This window comes from Pristiophorus japonicus, chromosome 4, assembly GCF_044704955.1.
Source record: "Pristiophorus japonicus isolate sPriJap1 chromosome 4, sPriJap1.hap1, whole genome shotgun sequence".
Lineage (NCBI taxonomy): Eukaryota > Metazoa > Chordata > Chondrichthyes > Pristiophoridae > Pristiophorus > Pristiophorus japonicus.
In genome coordinates this window covers 161,204,368-161,232,109 of record NC_091980.1, presented here as the reverse complement: position 1 = coordinate 161,232,109, position 27,742 = coordinate 161,204,368, and the positions used below count along the sequence as shown (strand labels likewise).

At 47.4% G+C, this 27,742-nt stretch overlaps 1 protein-coding gene across 1 annotated transcript in view; it reads right to left on the bottom strand.

The window, feature by feature from the left end:
* LOC139263144 (calpain-3-like) overlaps positions 1-27,742 on the bottom strand; it is a 224,083-nt gene that overhangs the window by 43,800 nt on the left and 152,541 nt on the right. The window contains 6 exon segments of the mRNA XM_070878759.1: positions 3,893-3,929; positions 9,354-9,562; positions 10,852-10,863; positions 16,712-16,881; positions 17,942-18,102; positions 19,155-19,232. Coding sequence (XP_070734860.1) covers positions 3,893-3,929; positions 9,354-9,562; positions 10,852-10,863; positions 16,712-16,881; positions 17,942-18,102; positions 19,155-19,232 — 667 coding nt within the window.

Below are 27,742 nucleotides of genomic sequence, written 5' to 3'. Positions count from 1 at the left end.
TTTACACCCTGCTCCCCACTCCCTCCATTCCAATATTTCAGTCCTGATGGAACTCCATCCCTCAATCCCTCCGCCTTCAGCCTTCCCTGCTCCTTTTCAACAGCCTCCCAAGGACCATTTTTTCAACAGTGCTTTCAGTTCCCTGCCCACAAGCTTTCTCTCCCTCCTATTTGTTATCCATTATTTCCCTGCACTTTGTAAAGCATTTTGAGAAGTCTTACTGTATGTGAAGAATGCTATCGGAACAGGAACTTGTTGTTGAGTGTTATAAGGAAAGGATGTGTTATCAATGAAGTGTTATTAACAGGGACACTATTAAAAAGATAGTTTTGTATGGAGAGGGAATGTTATGATGGAATGTTGTATGGAGGGGCCTGTTTGAAAGAGGGTGTTATTACGACGGGATGTGCTACAAAGGGGACTTAATAAGCATCTTGATTTGAAACATAAACTGGACAATAAATGATTGTAAAGCTGTAAAATCCAGCTATTTCACAAACTTTCAAGAACAAAATATAAATAATTATATCCTAAGAGGTGGTCCTGACCAACAACCAACTGGAGCATTAAACTGGTAGTCCAAACCTGGAATGAAGTCTTTCCAAAACTATTTTTAAACCAGGCCTAATCTAGCTTTCAATAATTTTCACCCACTCTCTCCTGTCTTGATTGAGAATTGTGAGTTTGTGATTTCAGCCATTTCACTGGGGAGAGAAAAAGGTGAAAATTGTCCGATGGCCGTAGGTGAATGCACAGTGTGGTACTGAACCATAAAGACCAGAACAATCCCAGGTTTGATACCTGCTCTGTGCTCAGCCAAGGCAGTAATAGGGATGCTACAAATGACCTAAGCACCCCTCAGAGGATAAAAATCAATGAGGCAGGGTTCCCAATCCTGATTGATACACATAGAGGACAAACTGAGGCTCGACTATGCTGTCTGTACAGTTGGATTATCTGCAGTCGATCACCGTCTCAGGTTTGACCAGAAGGACAGCCAGTTGGGTGAGCACACCAGCTATGGTCCCACATCCTGGCAATGTGGAACTGTGCACTACCCACGGGCAATACCGGAAATGTTGGGAAGCAACAAGTCCAAAATGAGCCAGGCCAGCCAGCATCAGCGGAGAGGTGTTTCCAGGAGGGGTGGGGGGGGGGGCAGGGGGGTGAGCGAAGGGACAGTAAGTTGCCACAAGGATCTAATTGTTATGTGGGCAGAAATGAGATCTGTGAGTCAATATTCGGGTAGTTCATAAAATGGTTTCTGAGGAAGAAAGTCTGTGGTTTAGTATTTTGAGAGATGGGGGAAAAAGTGGCCCATAACCTGGATGTTGGGGTTGCGGAGTCTATGCGAGTTGGAGAGAGGGGTCTTTAAGCTTATAGTCAGGAAGTGGGGTGCCTGTAGGCTGCAACAGTGGGGACAGAGGCCTGTTGGATGGTTGATGGGGAAAGAGTGCTTGCAATGGGAGGGAGTGAGGCCTGTGAGTTTATAGTTGGGTGACGGGAGCCTGTAGGCTGGTAGTTGGGGGGATAGGGGTCTGTAAACCAACAGTTGGGACAAGAATTGTGCACGAGTCAGTGACTGAAAGAGTATGATCCTATTTGGGGGAGGTCTGTAGCTAGTTTAGAACCTCCAGGCAGCCACACCATGGATTGACAAAAGCCCCATGAGCTCCAGGATTGGTTCATCAGGACCACCAGCTAGGACAGAAACCATGCACACTGAAACATGCAGATTGGGTGTGAGGCACATAGTTCATCTGAGAAACAGGCATATGCCACTAAGTCTGGGTCAGTCTGCATGTTGGACACAGTGGTGTAGATTTTAACTTTGTGCAATAGTGTAAAATGGATGATAGCGAACCAGTAGACAATCTTACATCTCTCCCTACTGAAGTCAACAGGAACAAAATATTATCACCCATTGTACACTATCGCACAAAGCCAAGATCTGCCCCACCCAGAAAAGGGGTGGAAAAAGTCAAATTACTGTAGCCTTATCGCAAGTTGATGGGCTCTGCAGTGCTTCTATTTTATTCTCAAAGGGAGGGGCTAGTTGTGATTAAATACACAAACGGAAGCTGCTTCAGATCACAAAGTCCAGGCATGCCTTCCATGGATGTGAGGTAAGTTCACTGCCTGGAGATCGGAGGCAGTCTGTTGCACGTGATACTTTAATCCCATACATACTACAATGCTGATGGCACATTCATCCCAGGCACTCTATCACTGCAGGGGAAGACCATCACGCCTGAATGTGCCCTGTAAGTGCTCATGAATTAAAGGCATCTTTCCCACTGGTGAAGCAGCACCCTCACCACATGATCTTCCGTGCCCTCTCATTCAGGTCAGTAACTGACAGCATTCCCCTCTGAGTGAACCGCAACCATCCAAGCACTTTCAGACACCATGCACTGATAAAGCGCAATAAACAGACAACAGCAGAGCTCACCTACCTCCAGCTGAGCCGACAGATGATGGTTGGGCAGAATGGAAAGAAAGATTAGTTACTCAGAACATGGGAATTAACAGGAAGAGGACAAGATAGTTACACTTTATCACTTTCAGCACTGATACACATCCTGAGCAGCCTGAATACTTCCTGTGAATTTTGGGGTGTATTTTAACCTGAAATTTCGGGCAGCGCGTGACAGAGTAGTACGAAACACAGACACTGGTGTAAATTTCAGGCCCGGGGCATTTTAAATCCCAGGTCTGATCTACATGCTGCCAGTCAGCTGCCCGCCCAAAACTTTGTTTCTCCTGACCCCACAAAGGTTGGTATTTTAGTTATCTTGGAAAGCCTCCACTGCCTCAGGAGGGGGGTAAAATACCACCCTAATTCTATTGACATCATAGGAACTTGATTAGCATTTATGCATGAGGCTCCCATCTGAGTCCAGTGGGCAGCTTATCCGCCACCAAAACCAATGGCATTAAATCAGAAATTGGTGAAAACAGCACAGTAAATAGAGCCACTCCAATTTAAGGGTTATGGGGAGCGGGCAGGGAAGTGGAGCTGAGTCCATGATCAGATCAGCCATGATCTTATTGAATGGCGGGGCAGGCTCGAGGGGCCAAATGGCCTACTCCTGCACCTATTGCTTATGTTCCTATATTTTTAGCTGCTCGCCCGCTTCACTCTCCAAAAAGGGAGAGTTATAATGTCCCCCCTTCTGCCTTGTGTTCATCCAGATGAGTGATGTTGGTGCTGGGGAATGGGGCCCTTTCTGTTTTGGCATCCAATGTCAACATCAAGCTCCCAGATCAGCTATAGCACTTCCACTTTCCACAGCACATGTCCTGTGGCTTTGCTGAGTGGGCCAGACAACTAGTGTCGAACTATGTGCCATAGGCCAATGCAGGGTTGTGGCTGCTCAAACACATGTCACATAGGGTCCCTCACAGCCAGAAAACAGTGGGGATTTTCATCCCATCAGTTTGAGCTGCAGTCAAATCCAGGTCCCTGACATGGAAGGACAGTTATAATCCACTGGGCCACTCAGTACCCGACTTAGTACGAAGAGGAGAGTTGCCATTCAGTGATGTGTCACGCTTGACAAGTAAACAAGCCACTTAAATACACACACCGGGAATTTCCTCTGGGAATTTCCTAGGATTTCTCCCACTCCACCGCTGTAACTTTGGAGAAGGTTTGGAGGAAACCACATTTCCACTCATAAACAGTGGAGCAGAGAAATGCCTCAAAGGAATTCCTGGCTATAACTCCAGAAATAAAAGTGGATAGAAGTTATCAGAAGGTGATCTGTCAGTGAGCCTCTCAGGAGCAGAGGTCGCGCTGAAAAGGTTCTTGGAAAACTTTAACAGATAAATAATTATAATAAATGTGCTCAATAGTAAAACAATGAAGAGAATTAAAGACGGTACAAACCTCAGGGTCATTAGCTGTGATCTGGTACTCAATTTCCCTGAAATAAATAAATCACATATACATTTATTATAGGAAATGCAACTTTTTCTTCTAAATTCCTTCAGTTGTACATTAACTTCAGGTTGTCCCAGGAAGGCCTGGTGAGAAGCGGTTGTATTGCCTCATGGTTTCTCCCTTTTGCAAACACGAGGAAGGCTCAGTGAAGATGTGTAATCAGGAATGCTTGCTAACAATCCCAGACCAACAAGACGGCCCAAATTCCAGTTTAAGTTGCAATGCCTGATGACAACCCTAGTTTAAACGAGAGGCTTCAGAACAATCACAGGAAGGATCAAAGCTGAATATAGGAACAGGAATAGGCCATTCTGCCCCTCGAGTGTGCTCCGCCAAATCAAATAGATCATGGCTGATCTGCATCTTAACTTCATCTATCCGCCTTGGTTTCATAACCCTTAATACCCTTGCCTAACTAAAATCTAACAATCTCCGTTTTGCAATTGTTAACTGATCCCCAGCCTCAGCAGCTTGTTGGGGGACAAAGTTCCAGATTTACACTACACTTTGTGTGAAGAAGTGCTTCCTGACATCATATTTGAATGGAAATATTTTCTATCTACCCAATCAACTTCTTTAAGCATCTTGAACACCTCAATTAGATCACTTAACCTTCCATACTCAAGGGAATACAAGCCTAGTTTATACAACCTGTCCTCATAATGTAACCCTTTTAGCCCCAGTATCACCCAGTATCATTCTGATGAATCTGCTCTGCATTCTCTCCAAGGCCAAGATATCCTTCCTGAGGTGCAATGCCCATAACTAAATGCAGTGCTCCAGATGGGGTCTCGCCAGGGCTCAGTACAGCTGTAACATAACTTCAACTCCTTTGTATTTTTTTGTACAGGTCCACTAGCTTTTAATGAGTTCTGTACTTTGACCCCTAAGTCGCCCTGTTCCTCCACAGTTCCTAGCTTCCCACCATTTAAAAATGACTCTGATTTATCCTTCTTTTGTCCCAAGTGAATAATCTCACACTTTCCCATATTGACTTTCACCTGCCACAGTTCTGCCCACTCGTTTAATCTGTCAATGGCCCTTTGCAACTTTCTGCTCCCATCCACATGATTTACTGTGCCGCATAATTTGGTGTCATCAGCACACTTGGAAATACGGCTGTCACATCTTAAAGGCTTGAGAATGTTCCCAGTTTTCAAAGAAGGCCTGAATCCAATTTTTAAATCGGCTTTGAACCACGCAATTGTGAAACTGGATACAAGATCATTTCCGAAGATGTGAAGCCTTTTGTGACAATCCTACTAAGACACAAAATCCCAGTGACAACATAAATGACAATGGTCTAGTGGCGACCTCAGCGCTAAACAGGGAGGCCCGTCACAGAATCTCCAAGCCTCCAGCTTTACACATGACAAGGCTGCAGCTTTACTGAATGGCAGGGTTGCCAACCCTCCAGGATTGCCCTGGAATCGCCAGGAATTAATCTTCAGGACACTGCTGCAAGCCAGCCTGGAGAAAAATCACAGGGGCAATCCAAATTTCACGTTTTTTTTAAATTTTCTTTGGACACTTTTGTCTATTAGTTATAAAAATAATGGACATTTGACTGACAGCCAAGAATCGTCCGTTCGTTTCTCAGTTGGTGTGGGAAGGCGGCGCACAGCGAGGATGGATGTATTGGGCGTCCAATGGCAGGAAGGTTGGAGGTCATATGATGAAACCTCCAGGAATAGGTCCGACCAGAGTTGGCAACCCTACTGAATGGTGAGCTCTATTTATGCAGCATACCAAAACAGGTAGCGAGCATTTCAATCATCAGTGACTTATACAGACCTTTTGAATTCTATAATTTTGTCTCCTGTTGTCTCTTTGGACACTCTTCCCCTGTTTCTCCAGGCTATGAAATGGGAAGTAAAAACAGAAAATGCTGGAAATACTCAGCGGGTCGAGCAGCATCTGTGGTGAGGGAAACAGAGTTAATGTTTCAAGTCGATGGCCGATCTGATGAAAGGTCATCGACCTGAAATGTTAACTCGGTTTCTCTCTCCATAGATGCTGCCTGACCTGCTGAGGTACTTCCAGCATTTTCTGTTTTTATTTCAGATTTCTGCCATCCACAATATTTTGCTTTTGTATTCGTGTGGAATCGGAAGGCCTAGCTCTACTTTGAAGGGTTTGGTGAGCATTCTTTCCACATGATTGGCTACCAGGCGGGACCATATCTCTGAATGTGCAACCCTGAACTCAGATGGCATCATGTTTACGTGTGGCGTGGTTTGGGAACAGAGGCAAACAGACTTGTTTTTTTTATTCAAACTATTTTATGCTTTGGAAAGGCACTACTTGGCAGGCAGGTCCGGTGCCGCCTGTGACCGTGAGGCAATACGAGGCTGACTTCAGCCATGCCACTAGAGAGCCCACAGAGTGGGTGTTTTCCAATGGGAACCTGTACTGTGTGCTTCACGCTGACTAGCCCCTGGGTGACGTGCTGTCTGAGAGGTTTGTGGGAGCTTGCTGTGCGCAAATCAGCTGCCGCATTTCCCACATTACAACAATGACTACACTCCAAAAGTACTTCTTTGGATGTAAAGCGCTTTGAGACTTCCGGTGGTCGTGAAAGGCGCTATATAAATCCAAGTCTTTCTTTTTCTTTGGGGAGACCAGATGCAGTACAGGGGAGAGAGGAAAAAAGTACTTTTAAATATAGCAGAATTCCGAGTTAAAACAGTTTTAAACATTTACGTAATACCTTCTTTCTTTGAGGCTGAGAATTTTTTTTTTACTGATTTCTGTACTTAAAAAAACATATTTTGAACATCCTAAGGGAGACAATGATGATCTCATTGGTGGAATCACCCTGTAGAAGATTCTGAGCTGGATGTGAGGCAGCTGAATTAACACACACAGCATAAACACTCCCAGTTACTGATACAACCCACAGCTGCTTTGCACTATCGGCATCTATAGAACCCTTCTGTCTAATCCCCACTGTGCTCCCCCCACCCACTGCAGTGACATCATCACGATCCACTGGGGTTAATCCACCAAATGGGTGCCCTTGGTATGGAGCCTCATTCAAAGGGATGAATAGCTTGGAGACAGGGCTAGAACACCATAGTATCAATTCTCCAACTCTTGTTCCCACTGGCAGCATGACATTTACCCAACTGTTTATTTCCTTTTGGACCTGCATTTCCAACTTCTCCTTTCATGAAGGCCCTGACTCATAAGAACACAAGAATTAGGAGCAGGAGTAGGCCATTCAGCCCCTCGAGCCTGCTCTGCCATTCAATAAGATCATGGCTGATCTTCTACCTCAACTCCACTTTCCCGCCCGATCCCCATATCCCTTGATTACCTTAATGTCCAAAAATCTACCGATCTCAGTCTTGAATATACTCAAATTATTCAACATCCACAGCCATCTGGGACAGAGAATTCCAAAGATTCACCAGCCTCTGAGTGAAGAAATTCCTCCTCAACTCAGTCCTAAATGGCCGACCCCTTATCCTGAGACTAAAGACCCTTAGTTCACGACTCTCCAACCTGGAGAAACTCTTAGCATCTACCCTGTCAAGACCTCAAAGAATTTTATATGTTTCAATGAAATCACCTCTCATTCTTCTAAACTCCAGAGAATATAGGCCTATTCTACTTTATCTCTCCTCATAGAACGATCCGCCCCTCCCAGGAATCAGTCTCGTGTATCTTCGTTGCACCCCCTTTAATGCAAGTATATCCTTCCTTAGGTAAGGAGTGCAGCACTCTAGGTGTGGTCTCACCAAAACCCAATATATCCTCCTCACTGCAGCATAGTGCCATCCTCCAGGACCACAGCCAAGCGACCATTCATGGATTGTGAGTGTTCGCAGACTATTCCACTGTAGTGGGCATCACAGTGGAGCCCAATCTTGCGACCGACCAACTTATACACACAGACACTTCTCAGCAGGGTCACTGGATAGTGATCAGCAGCAGGAACTGGGCTGAGTTTTCCTGTTTCTAGCTCAGCGGAACTGAGCCCACTTACTGTGCCTCTGCTGTTAGCCTGGCTTAGATCTGGCAACTCAGCAGGGACTGGGATTAAACCACAAATCTTCTGGATTTATGCAGCTCAATGCCTATGGCAACTGAGCCATGAGGGGTAGCTGGGGCTCATTGCTTAATAATTATTAAAACATTAACAGGGAAGACAAAATAACCAGCCTAATTCTTCAAGGAGATAGTGATGGTGAGACGGTCCCTTTAAGACACCTTGGGAATTAATCTGGTGATGAGTAACTTATGTTTTGCCACAGGAACACAGAGGTCTGAAAGAAATTAAAATTTGCGTTTACAGAATGCTGTATCACATCTCTCAGAAACACTTCAATCTACTTCACAATCGATGAATTGCTTTGAAGTGCACTGACTGCTTTTATGTAGGCAGACATGGCAGTCATTCTGCACACAGCAAGATCCCATGAGCAGCAGAGAGGTGAATAACCAGTTCATCTTTTGGGTGGTGTTGGTTGAAGGAGGAATGTTTGCCAGGACATCGGGAAAACTCCCTGCTCTTTTGAATAGTGCAAGGAGCTCCCTTACATCAGTCTGAGCGAGCAGAGGGGACTTCACACAGGACTCTGTGCTCTGCGGACTGTTCCTAGGGACACACACCGAGACAGACATCATCTGCTGCTGGAGAGCCATCAACTCAGTGAAAGACGCACTTTGGTCTTCCCGAAACTTGCTGGTCTTCCAGAGCAAGGAGATATCCACGGCCAAGTGTTGCAGACTGGTGCAATCCAAGGTCCAGGAGTACGTGCTGAGTGACGCACTAAAGATTGGTGCAGTCGCCGCAAAGGCACGATGGGGAAGAGCCACAGTTTAAGGCCTTTCTGCCACGGTAAACCCAGGGGATGGAATCAGAACCCCCTCGGGCTGTATTTGTTAATCTGCTTGTATACATAGAGCACCATGTACTGAAAAACATCTGTGTTGTGCCATGTATAATGAAACTCTCTGCACTGTTTAGTAACTTGTAACTTGTAACTTGTGCTACATGTAATGTGATTGCTGATCGGTATTGAAATGTATCCTGGAATGTAATGTGAACCTGTTCTCATCTGCTCCACGTAATACCCTCATTTGCACAGTACTACATGTAACGTGATTTGCGGATTGTACTAAACTCTACCTTGAAATGAAATGCACGCTAGTGCATTGTATGGAACTGCTGTCAGTATCCAAACGAATTGTATGGAATTGCTGACCGCAAGGTACTGAGCTATTTTCCAGTGTATTGTGAAAATTTTATACGAATAAAGTATATTTTTGAAAAAAAAAGCAGAGGGGACTTCAGTTTAACACAAGGAGAGGACGGCTGACAAGGTAGCTCTCGCTCACTGTCGCACTGCTTACTACCCTGGTCTCCATCTGCAGCCGTGCCTAGTGAGAGCTGACTTACTCTGACATGTTTTGCTTTTCCGAGAAGACCCTGAGGACAAACTCGCCCTCTTGGTGTGGATCGTACGTGGAAGGGACGATGATGTACTCCCCCGGGGGGAGGCTGAAACGCTGCGATACCTCCCGCAGATTAATGTACGACTTAGACCTGCACTTAGAGACCTGGTAGAGGAAGAAATCTTTGGGAAGATGTTGCTTATTGCCTTGCATCTAGGAAAAAGAAACAAATGAATAAACTTATACAGGTCTTGGTTCCAGTAATAAAATCAAGCATTCCCATTCTGGACAATTTACATGGGTTCTGGGAGGATTGGTAGGGTTGGATAGGGAACGACTCTTCCCACTGGCAATGGAAAACAAGAAAAAGGGGACATAATATTTAAACTGAACCAATTAAAAGTGAATCGAGGAACAAGTTCTTCACACAGCGGGTTGTAAGAATGTAAGCTCAAGTTAACAAAGTTATTGCCATATTGAAAGGAATGATTTGCTATCCACCATGTAAAACTGTACAGCAGGATTTCTCCAGACAGCTCCACAGAAGAATGATCGCAAAAGAGTAACCAAAGTGGGGAGCAAAACAGGAATAAAGGGGTCAAAATTAGGTATAGTATGCCGCCCATTACCGCAGACAGGAGGCAGCTAACAAGCGACAAAGGCCTACCATCGTCGGTAAGTGGCGTCAATTTAAACTGAGTCGGCTCTTTGGCAGATGCGCCAAGAGGCAACGCTGCGCCGGCTAACGCCACCCGCGTGGTGACGTCATCCAGTGTACAATGCCTCTTCGAAGCCTCTGTCGCGACATTTGCTTTGTACAACTGCCATACCGGCCATACAGCCAGGAAATAGTTGTCGTAAAAGAGCGGATGTCGGGCAGAATCGCCCAGAAAGGAAGGTAAGTTTTTCTCTTTATTTATTTCTGCATGTTTTCATTTGTTTTAAGAGTGGCGGAGTGTGTGTGTGGATTGGAGAAGTTTTAGTTTTTTTTTTCTTACTTTTTTTTTTCTTAGCATGGCGGCAGCCTCCCGTGAGGAAATTCAGTCAGCCTCCTGAGCTCCCGCCCGAGGACGAGTGTGCAACGTCACTTTTTAAGCGCTGCTCTCTCATCTTTGGGTGTAAAAACTGAATTTAAGACTTTGAGGCTGCACCTAACGCCCGGCGGTAAAATCAACACTCAGGCGGTGACATCACCTCAGAAACGGCAGGACCCAATGTCGACCCCATAATCTCCAACCAGGGCATGTTTGCATAGCTGAAGCCCAACCAGATTGTAATGGCAGAGCCCTTCCAGAATGGGACAGTACACAGGAAACACAACACAGCAAACAAGACAGAGGAAACAAGAGGCTGCAAACTAGACACAGGAAACGTGTTAATGCAAATGACTAACAGCAAATGTTACAACAAACGTTACAGCAAGCATTTTACAGTAAACATGTTACGGCAAATATTACAACATGTTACGGCAATCCATGGCCATCTTCTGCTTGCTCATTTACCTCTTTGGGCACCTTTACAAAGAAAAGAAAAATGTTAAAAAAGTAAACTCCAGACAAACCAACACATTCATGCAACTTGTCAATTTAACTCTGTGTGTGCAGGGCCGTGTATGCATGCACGTGTGTGTGCATCGCTGGGTTCAGCAAGATAACATTGCTCAGAGCCTCAATCTCCTGATCACCATCCAGTGACTCCAGTCATAAGGTGCACATGTGCGCATTCCAGGTGAGGATGGAACCAAGCTGAGCTGTGTTGTCCAAGCGTGGAGATCCCAACCTGCAAGGGAACACCAGTAGCAGGTCGGGGCCATAAAAGGAGCAGCGAGCGGCGGCCATGGGCAGCGTGGAGGCATGTCACTGCAAGGTACAGCGCGAGCTGGTGCAGAAGGGCTACGGCAGCAAAGAGGGATGTCATCAAGGTCCAGGTCGCTGATTGGAGCATGGGCAGGTACAGCAGGAGCGGCGAGAGACTGTGATTGGGGCCCAGGGGAGGCGCGAGTTCGGGGCCAGGGGCAGCACGGACCAGCCCACACTGCGATATGTGTGCGCACTAGGTCCGTGCAGCAGAGCTGGTCTCCAGTTGTCTTGGGTATTCCTTACCACTGGACCAAGACCTAGCTCTGTCAAGCCCGTGTGGTGGCTGGTGTGCAACGGCCAACCCACGTTAAAAAAATCCACACACAGGCATCTTCCACCCTTCAGGATGCAGTTTGGGTCCTTCATTGAAACACCTGTGAACTCGTCCTTTTTTTGGCATGGAAGCAAGTCATCCTCGTTTCGAGGGACCGCCTATGATGATGATGATGTAACCCAAGCCCCGTAGTGGCTTTGCTTCCTGACACACTCTAGGCTCACATGTGAAGAACGGGATTTGGCTAAGTTACCAGGAGAACCTAAAGGTCTGTACCCCGCCAAAAGTCAGCACCTTCAAGAGAGATGGGGAGAACACTAGAAATAACATTATATGTGTTACAGATTGGTTGCCAAACCTCTAAGCTTTTCAATATTCTAAGTAAGGCAGAAGAAAGATATTGGATTGGATTTTTGGCTTTTAGGATTTCGGGGCGTTAATGATGGTGGGGCAGTCCTGATACCACCTGGAAAAAGTTTGCGCCTCAGTCAGCAAAATTGGGCAGCTGGGCCCTGAGTGTGGGACAGAGCAGTAAGAGAGGCGTTGCACATTGGGTGCTAGGCCGGCTGAGCATGCGAAAATCCTAAGCTAAAGAGCCGGCCCGGGAGCGCTCTGAGAAGGCCTGGGGAGAAAAAGAAAACCTGAATAAAAACCACCAAAAACATTCCCAATACATAGCCCAACAACACATCAATCAGACTTACCTGAGGTCGGTATTACTTACCTCATTGCAGCCGGTATAGGTCTGACTACCCGTTTTTACAGGTGGTCCCACCAGGGCGCGCTGCGGGTCGGGCAGGAGTCAAAAGTCGAGCCGGTGTCTCACACTGGCTCGCCTCTCCCGGGCGGTAATGCTCCATGCCCCGCCGACAGCCCCGAAAACTCGGTGGGGCCCTGGAAGCTGGCTGCACGCCCAGAAGAGTTCACCGCCGGCATTGCCGCCCCTCCGGGGCAAAAACAAAGGCAGACAGCACCGTAAAGTCCAGCCCATTGGATGGTGCATGGGTTCAAAGAGGATTAAGAGGGGATTAAGATCTGACCTGTCTGCTGGGGTAAATTGTCATTCTCACTCCACGGGAGGTAATGTGGTGGAGCGAATCGCCTGCTTATTATCTCAATGGTAAAGAAATCGACGACCTTGAGAATGGGGAAGAGATCCACTCCACCAGATTACTACCTGTGCAGTGAAGATCAAAATCTATCCTAGTCTGGCCTGAAATAAGCTTGGAACAGTTTTTACTCCACCAAGGCCCTCTCTCTACTCTACAGGCCAGTTCTTTGCTCGCTGCGGCATGCTTCCATGATATCTTGTCCATTGAACTGAATAGTTTGGTTTATGTAGGCTAGAAATTCATTATTGCCCAAGAATGGGCGGTATCATTAGAAAAGTTTGAGAACTAGCGCCAGGCTCTAATGCTTTAGACTGCACACAAAATTCATTCTCACAGCTCAAAGAAATGCTTGGAGTCCTAATTCAAGTCTTAAAGGCCTAGCTCATTGGCGCTACACTCAAAAGGTGGGCCAATATTGGGTGCAGTCTAATCGCAACTCATCACTGCCACAGGCTTTTCCCAGTGCATAAAGGGGAGGTTCATTGATACTGCAGAACCTCAGTCTCAGCATTGCTGGCTGTGCAGCTGCCTCAGCAAGGAGAAGCACAACACGGAGAAGGAGTCGGAGGACTGAAGCAGGTGGGCTCATGGCAGGTCCACCTCAGTCGGGTGGTCAGGGTGAGTGAATGCTTCAACAATTACTACATGCCACCATCTGTACCACAAGCTTCACACATTGCCCAAAGCACCACATCCCAGCACTCACCCACCAACAATCTCTGCCTACCAACACTCACACCCACATCTCACACCTTGCACACAATGGCAGCTATACAACTATGGCAGGCACAAGGGTCATTAGTTATTAGAATGAATGTGATATGTGTGATATGTTTATGTATAAATTTATTAATGGAGTTTGACATTTTTGTGGTCTCTCTCACTTCACCTTTACACCAAGGAGGACTCTGCAATATGGCATGACACAGGGGTGGTATGATGGGCATATGGTGAGCAAAAGCACCCCAGACCCTAAATTGGGTATTGCCCCCTGAAGCTGTGCCGGGCAATGCCAGCGACAGCTTCAGGGAACACGTATAGGGTGGCCGGCCGCTCGCAAGTTAAAGGGGAGGTGTGGGCCATGCAAAAAAAATTCATCCGATTGTTTGGAGCACCCCGTTGGCACTTTGAATGCTGGGTCCATGCTGTGATTGCTCAGCCCAGCACTCTGCTTCAGTGCCAGGCTATTGGCACGGCACCTCCACTCCCCGGTGGCCCAGGGAGGACCATTTTTCCAGTGCAGAGTCTGCAGCTTGGGCCCTTCACTTTAATGAAGGGAAGAGTCTCTCCTACACAACAATGCTACGCGGCCTAGTGCATAGCACTGTGCCCCGCTCCCTACGCGCCCGCCCCGCTAGCACCCCAGAAAAGAAGTGAAGTGCGTTATTTTGCACTCCACTTCCTTTCGGGGGCGGTAACCCGAAGATCGCGAACGGGACTCGACTTCCGCGCCTGATGCAAAATATCCCGTCTCCTGGATGTTACCGCCCTCAAACTGGGGTGTGGGGGGGGGGAGGGGTGGGGGGGTGGGGAGGGGGGTGCATCAGAATTTTCCCCCTTAGAGTTTTGCAAAGCTAATTCCCTTTTCACTAAATTTAGACTCTCTATCCTTCCCATTTCTTTTTGGCTAAAGTTTTTGGTTACAACAACAACACCTCGCATTTATATAGTGCCTTTAACAGAATAAAACGTCCCAAGGCGATTCACAAGAGCAGTATGTAACAAAATCTGACACCGAACCACATAAAAAGATATTAGGACTGGTGACCAAAAGCTTGGTCAAAGAGGTAGGTTTTAACAAGCGTCTTAAAGGAGGAGAGAGAGCTGGAGAATTTTAGGGAGGGATTTCCAGAGCTTAGGGCCTTGGCAGCTGAAGGTACTGCCGGCATTGCGGGGGGGTGGGATGAAAATCGAGAATCCGCAAGAGGCCAGAATTGGAGGAGCGCAGAGATTTCGGAGGGTTGTAGGACTGGAGGAGATTAGAGAGATAAGGAGGACCGAGGCCATGGAGGATTTCAACACCAGAGTGAGAATTTTGAAAATGAGGGAATGGGAGCATAGTGCTTATGTTACTGGACTAGTAATACGGAGGCCAGGATGTCCTTTAGGGAAGGAAATCTGCTGTCCTTACCCGGTCTGGCCTATATGTGACTCCAGACCCTCAGCAGTGTGGTTTACACTTAACTGCCCTCTCAAATGGCTTAGCAAGCTACTCAGTTGTTTTAAGAAGGCGACTCACCATCACCTTCTCAAGGGCAATTAGGGATGGGCAAAAGATGCCAGTGACACCCACATCCCGTGAAAAAAAAAATGAGGGTGGACCGGGTGCCAATGTAAGTCAGCAAGCACAGGGGTGATGGGTGAACCGGATGTGAGCAGCAAAGTTTTGGATGAGCTCAGGTTTATGGAGGATGGTGGACGCGAGGCTGGCTAGGAAAGCATTGGAATAGTCAAGTCTGGAGGTAACAAAGGCATGGATGGGGGTTTCAGCAGCATATGAGGCAGGGATAGGAAATGGAGGTGACGGAGAAGATATGGGGCTGGAAGCTCAGCTCAGGGTCAAATAAGAGGTTGTGAACTGTGGTTCTGCTTCAGACAGTGCCCAGGGAGGGCGATTGAATCGGTGGCTAGGGAACGGTGTTTGTGGCGGGTGCTGATGAAAATGGCTTTGGTCTTCCCAATGTTTAATTAGAAGAAATTTCTGCTCGTCCAATACTGGATGTCGGAGAAGCAGCGTGACGATTCAGAGGCAGTGGACGGGCCGAGAGAGGTGGTAGTGAGGTAGAGCTGTGTGTCGTCAGCGATGAGGAGGGATAGTGTACCACATGTGGAATCTGATTATGTGTTTTCGAAAGATTTCGCCCAGGGGCAGCACATAGATGAGAAATAAGAGGGGGCCAAGGATAGATCCTCGGGGGACTCCAGAGGTAACAGTGCGGGTATGGGAAGAGAAGCCATTGTAGGGGATTCTCTGGCCATGACTCGAATGGAGTGGAACCAGGCGGGGGTAGTCCCACCCAGGACAACTGGGAAGGGGCTTTGGACGAGGATGGTGTGGTCAACTGTGACAAAGGCTGCAGACAGGTTGAGAAGGATGAGGGGGGGATAGGGTACCACAGTCACAGTCACAGAAGATGTCATTTGTGACTTTGATAAGGGCTGTTTCAGTGCTGTGGCAGGGGTGGAAACCTGATTGGAGGGGTTCAAACATGGAGTTGTGGGAGAGATAGGACAGAGGAAACCTGGGATGAGAGGGCTGTCTTATGATGAGAGATTGTGTAGAATGGGCCTATACTCTCTGGAGTTTAGAAGAATGAGAGGTGATTTCATTGGAACATACAAGATTCCGAAGGGTAGATGCTGAGAGGTTGTTTCCCTTGGCTGGAGAGTCTAGAATTGGGGACACAGTCTCAGGTTAAGGGGTTCATGGATTTGAGCACATAATCTCGGCTGACACTTCAGTGCACGCCACACTTCACTGAGGGAGCGCTGCACTATCACAGATGCCATCCTTCAGATGAGACGTTAAACCAGAGTCCCGTCTACGCTCTCCGGTGGATCTTTGAAAATCCATGATACTTTTTGAGCTCTCCCTGTGTTCTGACCAACACTTAGCCTTCACTGAAACAAATGATCAGGTTACTTATCTTGTGGCTGTTTGTGGGACCTTGCTGTGTGGCAAATAGGCTGTTACATTTCCCTACATTACAACAGTGACTGCACTTCAAAAGTATTTCATTGGCTATTAAGGATTTTAGGGCATCTTGAGGTTGTGAAAGACAAGATATAAATGTAACTTCTCTCTCACTACACAGATGTGAGCACTTTGCTTATCACGATAGCCACTGTCTTGCTCTTTCTGCCTGAAATGACCCAATTATTGCCAACTTATGACCATGTCAGTGCTGTGGCACAATGTTAATGGGCACATATATTTGTCACAAAAAAAATGCTCTAATGGGGTCCCCTTGATCACATGACCTGATTGCTGATTGGTCCCCTCGGAGGATAAGACACACCTTGCATATTCTCTGGAATGTATAATTAGAGCCGCCCAGCCTACTTAATCAGTGACTTTCCAAAGTATAATTTCCCAAATCTTATCTTTAGAATTTACCTCATAAATAGCAAATCCGATGGTATGGAAGTTGACCCCTATCTTGCGGTCCTTCCGACGATTCATTTGCATCAGAGCGACGACAAACGTGCAGAGGACCTCGGCATCAGCAGGATCATCGTCCTCCTCAAAGAGTTTCAGACGGTACTGCGGGTTTGTCCAGAACGTGTCTTAATTGAAAGAATGGGAGGGAAAGAGATTTGTTCATGGTTGATCTGTACTTACAGAGTCTAAAAGTAAAGAAAACAAAGGGATAGAGAGAGGCAAAAACAGACAGAGAGAAGGAAGAGAGAGAGTAGACACAGATAGAGAAGAGCGAGAGAAAGGAGAGAGAGTAAGACAGAGCTAAAAAAAAAAGGAAGGAAAAGAAGCAATAAAGAAATTCAGAGTACAAGAGACTGAGAAAGAACACAAAGAATAAAAGCCAAAGAGGAAGGGAGGAAGAAAGCAAAAGCAAGATGCAATAAACATCGCAATTTGTGGGCTGACACCAGAAAGATAACCAGGAACGCTTCAGATTGTCATAAAGACCCAACATTTTCAGGGAAGGGAGCATGCCACCCACCATTCTCACACTATGTGGTTGCTACTTAATGTTCTCTGAAGTGGCCTAGCAAGCCTCCAATTGTATACAATCATGGGAACATAGGAACAGAAGGCCATTTACCCCCTTGAGCCTGTTCTGCCATTCAATGAGATCATGGCTGATCTGTGTGACCTAACTCCATATTCCCGTCTTTGCCCCATATCCCTTAATACCTTTGGTTAACAAAAATCTATCAATCTAAGATTAAAATTAACAATTGTCCTAGCATCAATTGGAAGAGAGTTCCAAACTTCTACCACCCTCCGTGTGTAGAACTGTATCCTACCTTCACTCCTGAATCTTTAGACTATGACCGCTATCCCAGACTCCCCAACCAGCGGAAATGGTTTCTCTCTATCTACCCTACCCATTTCGCTTAATATCTCTTTCCTTGCAATTCTTTCAATCACTACGAAGTTCAGCCATAAGAAGATTCACTGTTAAACGTGATTGTAACAGCACCTTCTCAGGGCAATCAAGGATGGGCAGGAAGTGCGATCCTGGCAATATCGCGCCGCATCCCAAAAACAAAGAAACCAGAGCGAGAAAGAAGACAGAGAAAGTGAGAACGAAATAAAACAAACGTGATAGAGAAAGATGGAAGAGAAGAAGTGCTATTGGCAATAGAGAGGGGTAGGACCCACCTGGATAGTTGCGGCAGCCCCCAGCTGAACAGCCTCTTACCCACCGTCCTTCATTGATAGACACAGTCCACTTATGGAGCTTGTCATCATCCAGTGCATCTGGCGTCAGGTTACAAATCTCCAACTTGGTGAAATTCTTCTTGAAATCGTCGAATGACATCCTACAGACAGCAACAGGAAGAAAGTAACTCGTTTAAGAATCCTGTCATTCATTGGCAATCACTCATATTTCATAATTCCTGACTTAATTTATACTTTAAGCATCTAATGATAAAAGTCTGAGTTGAGTTTAATATCTTGTGTTGATCCGTGCTGGGGGGATGACACATGTCGCCACCTTTAACACCAGGGGCTGGTTTTCCTCCGCCATCCTGCCAGAAATCGGGTAACATAGCAGCAGAAATGGGAAGGCAATCAGGCAGTGTGGCTTGGAGCTGCCTCATGCCCTGGCCTCAATTTCCATCACCCCTGACCCCGCTGGGGCTGCCACTGGCCATCCCTGTCCCACCAGTCACATGAAAATGGCGGGAGGGAATGGGACCCAAGCTCCCTGTAGACTTTCCCGGTATCGATCAATGTGGACTGTGCTGGGAGGCCTCGGGAAGCAGCAGTAACAACCAGGAGTTCTCCCAATGTGTAAAGGAGGTCCTGTAGCGGCCTCCTCTTCCTGAAATCTGGATTACTATTAATCTACTGAGGCCTACAAGGCTGAATCCCCGAACTTCAGGGGTCTTCTGCCCTGTAGCACTGCCGGGATTTTATGGCCTTGGTGATGGGTGTCCTGCCAGGAATCAGCTGTGTATGAGTGAAGAACCTTGACCCGCTGGATTGTGGTGGTGTCAGAGGGGCAGATGGTAGACCCACTCCACTAGAAATCCATCGCTGAGATGAGAATCCAGATGTCTGTATAATGGGCCAACACAATGACAAACATCATAATCTATAAGAGCTTGAAATGGAGCTTTTCAGATATAACCCGACAACTGACAAAAGCCAGGAATTTCCTTGGAGCTACTCCTGCTTCACTGCCGTAAGTTTGGCAGAAACTCTGCTTACCCCTACTAATGGGGTTTCCACCTCATTTTCGGTGAAGTTACGGCGGGGGGTAGGGGGACGTGGTTGAGGGGCAGGATTGGGAGCAGGAGCCGTTCCAAGGAGACTCCCGGTCAGAGTATTTGAAAAAAATCAGGAATATCAGGATATTCATCCTCACCAGAATTCTCCGTCTTCTTTCATTTGATGCTGCAGCCGCTGCTTTTGCGCCTTCTCAATCTCGGACCACTCCCGGGCCCTGGGACAAAAGGAAATTCCTTCATCAAACTGAGAAGATCCAGCAAACTCACCCAGCCACTGCCTCCACTTGTTCCACCGCCCTCCATGGAAATGGGAACTAGGAACTGCCATTGTAAAGTTTAGCGTTCCTCGACAACTCATGCTGGGGCACGGTTTCATGAGTGTGAGTTGTACATTGCCCACGTGCAGCCAGTGAGTGTCAGCAACCATGTGGGGCCATCTCAGATGAGCGTGATTGTGTCCTTCCCCAAAAAACGTCCACAAACACTTTCAAGCACGGACATTAGGCACTAGACAGCCAACCCTGGCTTTTCCCATCCCTAGCCCAGGGACAATGTGGCCAATTGCAATACATAACTACTACCCTACAAGTGGGTAGCACAATCACCTCTGAGTCAGCAGGTTGTGAGCTCAAGTGCCATTCTAGGGACTTGAGCACATAAATCTAGGCTGGCACTCCAGTGCAGTGCTGAGGGAGTGCTGCACTGGCGGAGGTGCCGTCTTTCGGATGAGCCATTAAAACCGAAGCCCCGTCTGCCCTCTCAGGTGGACGTAAAAGATCCCATGGCACTATTTCGAAGAAGGGCAGGGGAGTTATCCCCGGTGTCCTGGACAATATTTATCCTTAATCAACAGAACAAAAACAATTGGGCCAAAAATTCCGGCCTTGCCGGGTCTGTAGGAAGTGTGCACGGACCTGGCGAGGCCTTGCAAAGGCCGGTTTATGGGACACATGCGCCGAAAACAGTTTTTCCGATCTGTCAAGATTTTCATGACAGATCCTCCGCATCCCTGGGAGAAGGACATCTGCGCAGCAGAGATTGGGCTGTTTGCCCAACTCATGCCCACCGAATGTCCTTCAAACTTTTACGCCTGGTAAAAGCAGGAGCATAGCTTACTTTTACCAGCGTAAGAGTTGTAAAACATATAAAAATTAAAATTAATGACTCATTTTTATATTAAAAACCCTGTCCATTAAGGTAAGTTTATTTTTAACCCTATTAAAACACATTGTCCTGGAAATCCCGGCCTCCCCGGGTCCGTACAGAGTTACTACGGACCCGGGAAGACATTGGAAAAAGCGGTTTTCAGCACACAATGCGCATGCGCTGAAAACCGGCTTTTCCGATCTGTTAAGCTGGAGCTTGACAGATCATCCACAGATCGGGAGCGAGGACATTTGCACGGGCAAGATTGCAGGATTTACCCATATCTTGCCCAGAAAATGTCCTCAAAACTCTTGCGCCTGAAAAAGCAGGCGCATAGCCTACAGTTACAGGCGTAAGTGTTTAAAAACATACATAAACATAATAAAATTAAAGTAAATAAACACATTTTATTGTTTAAAAGCTCTGCCCACTGAGGTAAGTTTATTTTTAACCCAAATTATAAAACTATTAAAATAAATTGGAAAAATATTGTTTTTTTCTAAGGCATTTATTAACTTTAGATTCAATTAATTTAATTATGTGAGGTCTGTTTTTTATTTTTTATTAGTGTGTGTTTTTTTTCCCCATTAATAGCAATAACTCATAGATATGGAGTTCTCATTGCTATTAATGGGAAAGCTGTGGAATACTGTCCCTGATTGGCTGAGCAGTCACACGTGACTGCACCTTCTGCATGGGAACCCTCCAGACGGGAGTGCGCTTCACAGAGTGGGAAGAGAAGGCCTCCCCAATGGAATCCAGGGCACCTCCGCGACCACCAGGTAGATTCATAAAAAATCTCTGATTGGAGGCAATTGGTATCAGGAAGCCTCCGAGTGGAATTTCAAGGCCATTACAAAAATTCCAAAAATATATATTTTTTCTAAAACGTTGAATTTCAATTAATTTTAAATATATGAGGTGTTTTATTTATTTATTTTGCTGTGTTTTCGGGATTTTTCTCATTGATAGTAATGGGAGTCCGTACAATCAGAGCTCCCATTTTTATCAATGAGAATACACGTACTGCCGAGTGATTGGTGGTCCAGGCCCACATGACTCCAGGATGTACGTATATACCTTGAAGACATCTTCCCGTACGCTGAACAGCGAATGAAGGCCTCCGACCGGAATCTCTATGTTCCTCCGGGACCACCAGGCACTTTCGTGGATTTTTTTGGGGTTGGAGGTATTCATATGAAGGAAGCCTCCGAAAGCAATTTTCCCCCATTACCTGGTCATTATCACATTGCTGTTTGTGGGAGCTTGCTGTGCGCAAATTGGCTGCCGCATTTCCCACTTTACAACAGTGACTACACTCCAAAAGTGCTTCGTTGGCTGTAAAGCACTTTGAGATGCCTGATAGTCGTGAAAGGCGCAATATAAATCCAAGTCTTTCTTTCGTACCAACAGTTTTTGTAACATTACATTGCCAAAAGTACTCTACAGAGGTATTTTCATGTTACAATACCTGGAATTAATGTTTTACAGTGTTTGTTGTCCATTGAGCCCAGAAAGCATATACTCTAATATCCTGTTTAAATATTAATTACAGATACAGTCACACTTAGTAAATATTACTGACAGGTACTGTCACACTCTGTAATATGATAGCTATTGACAGGCCTTATCTAACTATCACTCAGATACTGTTAGACCCTGTTTAATATTAATTTCAGTTCTTGTTTAAATATTTATCTCTGATCCTGTTAAATATTACTCACAGATACTCAAAACTGAAAGGACAGCAGTGCAGGCTCACTATGTGGGATGTACTTCATAGAGGCACAGACCCTAGATTTATAACTGCATTACTACTTTCCAAGGCCCTGTTTTGTCCCAACTGGTGAAGTATTTATTCCATTCACTTCCTCACTGTGTTTCAAGATAGGGTTGTATTCATTGGCAGGGTGTTGTAATATATGCACCTGTGAGTATGCTCACAGGTTCATTGAGTTGTTGATCAGGGCGTTCTGGGACGTCCTGGGGGGCAACTACGCGCGGGTCCTGGGGGAAAGTCTGGCAACCGGGGAGATGTCCCTCTCTTGGCACAGGACAGTCATCGTCCTGCTGCCTAAGAAGGGCGATCTCCGCCTACTTAAGAACTGGAGCCCGGTCTCCCTCCTCAGCACAGACTACAAAATCTTCGCCAGGGTGATGTCTGCTCACCTTGGCGCCATGCTGGACCACATGATCCACTCCGACCGGGCCGGACAATCCACGATAACATCCATCTGGTCCGGGACCTCATCCATCATTCCCAGGAGGCTGGTCTGTTGGTTACCTTCCTATCTCTCGACCAAGAGAAGGCGATCGACAGGGTGGATCACGACTATCTGTTCGGAACTCTGCGCGCTTTTGGGTTCGGGACGCATTTCGTCGCCCGGATCCGACTTTTGTACACCGCCGCGGAGTGTCTGATTAAGGTTAACGGGTCCTTGACGGCGCCCCTTCGCTTTAGGAGAGGGGTGCGCCAGGGATGCCCCATGTCCGGCCAGTTATATGCCATTTGCGTGGAGCCTTTCCTGCGCCTCCTGCGGACGAGGTTGACGGGACTGGCTCTGCAAGGGCCAGGCGTGGAGGTCGTCCTCTCGGCTTACACCGATGATGTGCTCCTCACGGTAGAGGATCCCGCTGACCTGCGGAGGATGCGTGAGTGCCAGGAGATTTACTCGGCCGCATCCTCCGCCAGGATCAACTGGGAGAAATGTTCCGGACTCCTGGTGGGTCAGTGGCGGGTGGACTCCCTGCCGGAGGAGCTCAGGCCTTTTGCATGGAGCACGATCCATCTCCTCTATCTGGGAGTCTACCTTAGCCCCAACGAGGAAGCCTGGCCGGCGAACTGGCAAGAGCTGGAGGCCAAGGTCGCCGCTCGCCTAGAGCGCTGGACAGGACTGCTCCGAGTGCTGTCCTACAGGGGTCGAGCGCTAGTCATAAACCAGCTGGTGGCCACTATGCTGTGGTACCGGCTGGTCACTTTGACCCCTCCCCCTGCGTTTGTCGCCAAGATACAGAAGAAGCTGGTGGACTTCTTCTGGAACAACAGGAAGTACTGGGTCTCTGCCGTGGTCTTGAGTCTCCCGCTTGGGGAGGGTGGTCAGTCGTTGGTATGCGTCAGCACCCAGCTTGCGACTTTCCGTCTTCAGACCCTGCAGAGATACCTTTACGTCGAGCCCCCTCCTAGGTGGCGTGCGCTGGCGACATATTTCTTCCGCCAGCAGCACGGCCTCAACTACGACACGCAGCTCCTGTTTGTGAGCTTGGAGGGCGTCAGGACCGCCGTCCAGGAGCTGCCTGTCTTTTACAAGGAACTCACCAGGGTCTGGAACAAAGTCTATCCAAGTGCAGCTCTCCACCGGCTGGAGTGGCGGCTGTCCTGCAGGAGCCGCTGCTCGGGAATCCGTACCTCCACGACCGAGGTTTTATGTGGCAGTTGGACGCCAGGGCTGTGGCTGGTGAGGTGACCAGGGTCAGGGACCTGCTCGATGGCGGAGGAGCGAGCTGGATGGCGCCAGACACGCTGGCACGGCGCCTAAATTCGGCCGACGTCCGCCGCGCGGCCGATGCCATCGAGTCGCTAAAAACAGCACGGGCTCTGACTCCGTTAGGTGTATCAAGGAGGCTCAAGCACATGGGGAGATCCCGTCCGAACTGACCCCCATCTGGACGGAATTCCTCATCGGCGCCAAACCCCGGAACCTCCCTCGGGAGCCGGTGCCTCACAACTTGAGCCGCCTCGGGGAAATCCCCTCTGTGCCTTTCAGTTCTGCGCGGAGGGGTTTCCTGTACGGGCTGCTCCTGCACACTCTCAACTTTGCCATCCTCGCCTGCCGTCCGGACACACTATGGCGTACCATCTTGCCGTCCGGAGGAGGCGGGGGTCCCCGATGGAGTGCACTCTATGTGGGAGTCCTACCACTATTTATCGGGGACTTGGCCTGGAGGGTGGTGCACGGAGCAGTCCCGTGCAACAAATTTTTAAGCCGGTTCACGGGCTCCCAGGCCGCCTGCAATTTCTGCGGTCTGGAAGAGTCCGTGTTCCATGTTTTTATTGAATGCACGAGGTTGCAGCCCCTGTTTTATTATTTAAAGGGGCTGCTCCTGCACTTCAGTCCCACTCTCCTGATCTTTGGGCACCCTGTGCGGAGGGGAGCGGGTAGGTCCGAGGGCCTCCTCGTAGGACTGCTCCTGGACACGGCCAAGGGTGCCATCAGCCAGTCCAGGCAGCGGGCGGTCGAGGGGGTCGTTCAGCCTGACTGCCTGCTTCTCTTCTGCGCGTACATCCGCGCCAGGGTGTCCTTGGAGATGGAGCACGCGGTGTCCACCGGTACGCTCGCGGCCTTCCGTCAGAGGTGGGCGCCAGAGGGACTGGAGTGCATCATCACGCCCCGCAACCAAATTTTAATTTGATTTTATGTTTTAAAGTTTAATTTGTTTTAATTGCCGGTGTTTTTAGTGTCCCCCTCCCCTTTTATAGGGGGCACTTGGGAAAAAAATTTTTGATTTTAGTGCCCAAAATAAACAAAAACAAAAAAAAAACAAAAAAAGGAAAAAAGAGGGCAGTTATAAGTGTCTGGAGTGTCCCCCAGATCGGGGGGCACTTGATTTAACTGTTTAATTTTGTTCTCCAATCAAAAGAGTTGTGGAGCTGTTGGAGGCGTGGCCTGTTCATTTGGAGCTTGGAGCAGAGAGGGAAGGAGCTCCCTGCTGTAGCTCCTGCCTGAAGGCCTGTGTACCCTGAGACCAGCCCAGGAAGAGGAGGAAGGGGCTTACTACTACATTTCACAACATCCAGAGGGAGAGGAGGAGAGCAGAAAACTCACTGAGTTGTTGAGTTGGAAGTGGCTTAGCCAGTCACGTGATGTTCACAAGACTCAATAAAACTCCAGCCAGTTGGGTTCGTGGGATCCACGATGAGGCAGGTGATTGTGAGCCTGGTGGATGAACTGGTAATGTGTAGTGTGATTGTTAAACCTTTTGCTAATAAACCAACTAGTTCTTAATAGCAATGTGTTGCTATGAATTCTTAAGCAAAGAACCCATGAAGCAAATACATTGCAGGTGTACACTGAATTTCCTGCACGCGTACTTCCTATTGACCAGAAATTGTCAAAGAAAAAGCTATTGTTGGTGATATCCACACAGATGGGGCTACTAATACCGGATCAGAGGTGGGAGCTCTGCCGATCACTTGCAGCCCCCGAACTTAACCTGGGGTGCTGAGATACCGAGCGGCCCAGCTGTGATCAGCTAACTCAGAGCCTGAGACATTCTTGGACTGTGTGGCTCAGCTGCTTATTGGATAAACTCACAGAGCCAGTGGCGGAGGGAGCCCACATACATTTCCCTTAGGAATTTTCTCCACTTCTCCTTTTGTTCTGTAAACCGAGATGGTTCTGCTGCCCTATTTTCACAGGGTCACTGGATAATGCTCAGAAGCAGGAACTGTGGCTGATGCCAAATGTAGCGCTTCTACCGCCATCCTTGCTGGCATCGTCTGGCTCAGCATAGGCCGGGGATCAAGCCTGGGACTTTCCTGGTCTGCAGCATCAGTACAAAACTTGCATGGTGTAGTTACACAAAGGAGGATCCTCATAAGAACATAAGAAATAGCAGCAGGAGTAGGCCATTTGGCCCCTCGAGCCAGCTCCGCCATGCAATAAGATCATGGCTGATCTGATCATGGACTCAGCTCCGCATCCCTGCCTGCTCCCCATAACCCTCGACTCCCTTATCGCTCAAAAATCTGTCTGACTCTGCCTTAAATATATTCAATGACCCAGCCTCCACATTATCTTGTATGTTTCAATAAGATCACCTCTCATTCTTCTGAACTCCAATGAGTACAGGTCCAACCTACTCAACCTTTCCTCATAAGTCAACCCCTTCATCTCAAGAAACAACCTCGTGAACCTTCTCTGAACTGCCTCCAATGCTTCCTTAAATACGGAGACCAAAACTGTACGCAGTACTCTAGGTGTGGCCTCACCAATACCCTGTACAGTTGTAGCAGGACTTCTCTGCTTTTATACTTTCAATAAAGCCCAACATTCCATTTGCCTTCCTGATTACTTGCTGTACCTGCATACTAAATTTTTGTATTTCATGCACAAGGACCCCCAGGTCCCCCTGTACTGAAGCATTTTGTAATTTTTCTCCAGTTAAATAATAATTTGCTTTTTTATTTTTCTGACAAAGTGGATAACCTCACACTTATCCACATTATACACCACCTGCCAAATTTTTGCCCACTCACTTAGCCTGTCTATATCCCTTTACAGATTTTGTGTGTCCTCCTCACAACTTGCTTTCCCACCCACCTTTGTATCATCAGCAAACTTGGTTACATTACACTCGGTCTCTTCATCCAAGTCATTAAAATAGATTGTAAATAGTTGAGACCCCAGCACCGATTCCAGTCGGAAAATACCCATTTATCCCGACTCTCTGTTTTCTGTTCGTTAGCCAATCCTCTATCCATGCTAATATATTACCCCCAACCCTGTGAGCTTTTATCTTGTGCGGTAACCTTTTATGTGGCACCTTATCGAATGTCTTCTGGAAATCGAAATACACCACATCCACTGGTTCCCCCTTATCCACCCTGCTCGTTACATCCTCAAAGAACTCCAGCAAATTTGATTTCCCTTTCATAAAACCATACTGACTGCTTGACTGAATTATGCTTTTCCAAGTGTCATTTCATTCATTACTTCAACTATGATTGGCATTGAGGGACTGAAAAGTACTGATCAGGGATGACACAGTGGCATTGAGCCAGAGCAAACGACTGAACCATGCCCATAGAGAAAGGACAATTGCAGACGCCTGATCTGAGCTGCAATAGGCAGGAGGGCACTGAATGCAGCCTCTAATGTTTCCCAGAAAAGGCAACAAAATTCTGCCAGTTTCTGGCAGACAACAAATTGCATTTAACAACACCTTTAAGCCAAGAAACAACCCCAGGTTCTTCACAGAGAAGAAACACGTGTTAATCAGTAATAGAAGAGTCGGAGAGTTGACCGGTAGCACAATTCACAATTGGAGAGATGGGTTTTGAGGGGGCTTTTACAGTAATGGAGAGAAGTCGTAAGGTGAAGGGGCTTAGGGAGGGAGATCCAGAAAGGAGGTTCAAGGTGACTTCCGGCACATTCCCCAAGGGTGAAGCAGATGGAGGCCAGAAGCCAGAGGGACAAACGGATACCTGGAGCTGTAGGATGATGCAGAGGCAGTGTGGAGCAAAGGCTATGGGGGATTTGTAAATGAGAAATCCCAGGCATTTGGGGACATAGTTTTAGACAGGTTGGAGTTGGTGTTGGGTGAGGTTCTGGAGGCCATTGGAGTCTGGATATAATGAAAATATGGGTTAGGGTTTCAACGGTCTCAGTGACAAACAGAACATAAAAGAAAGACTTGCATTTATATAGCGCCTTTCATGACCGCCGGACATCTCAAAGCGCTTTACAGCCAATGAAGTACTTTTTGAAGTGGCGTCACTGCTGTAATGTAGGAAGCGTGGCAGCCACTTTGCGCACAAACAAGCTCCCACATACTGACCAGATAATCTGTTTTTTTGTTA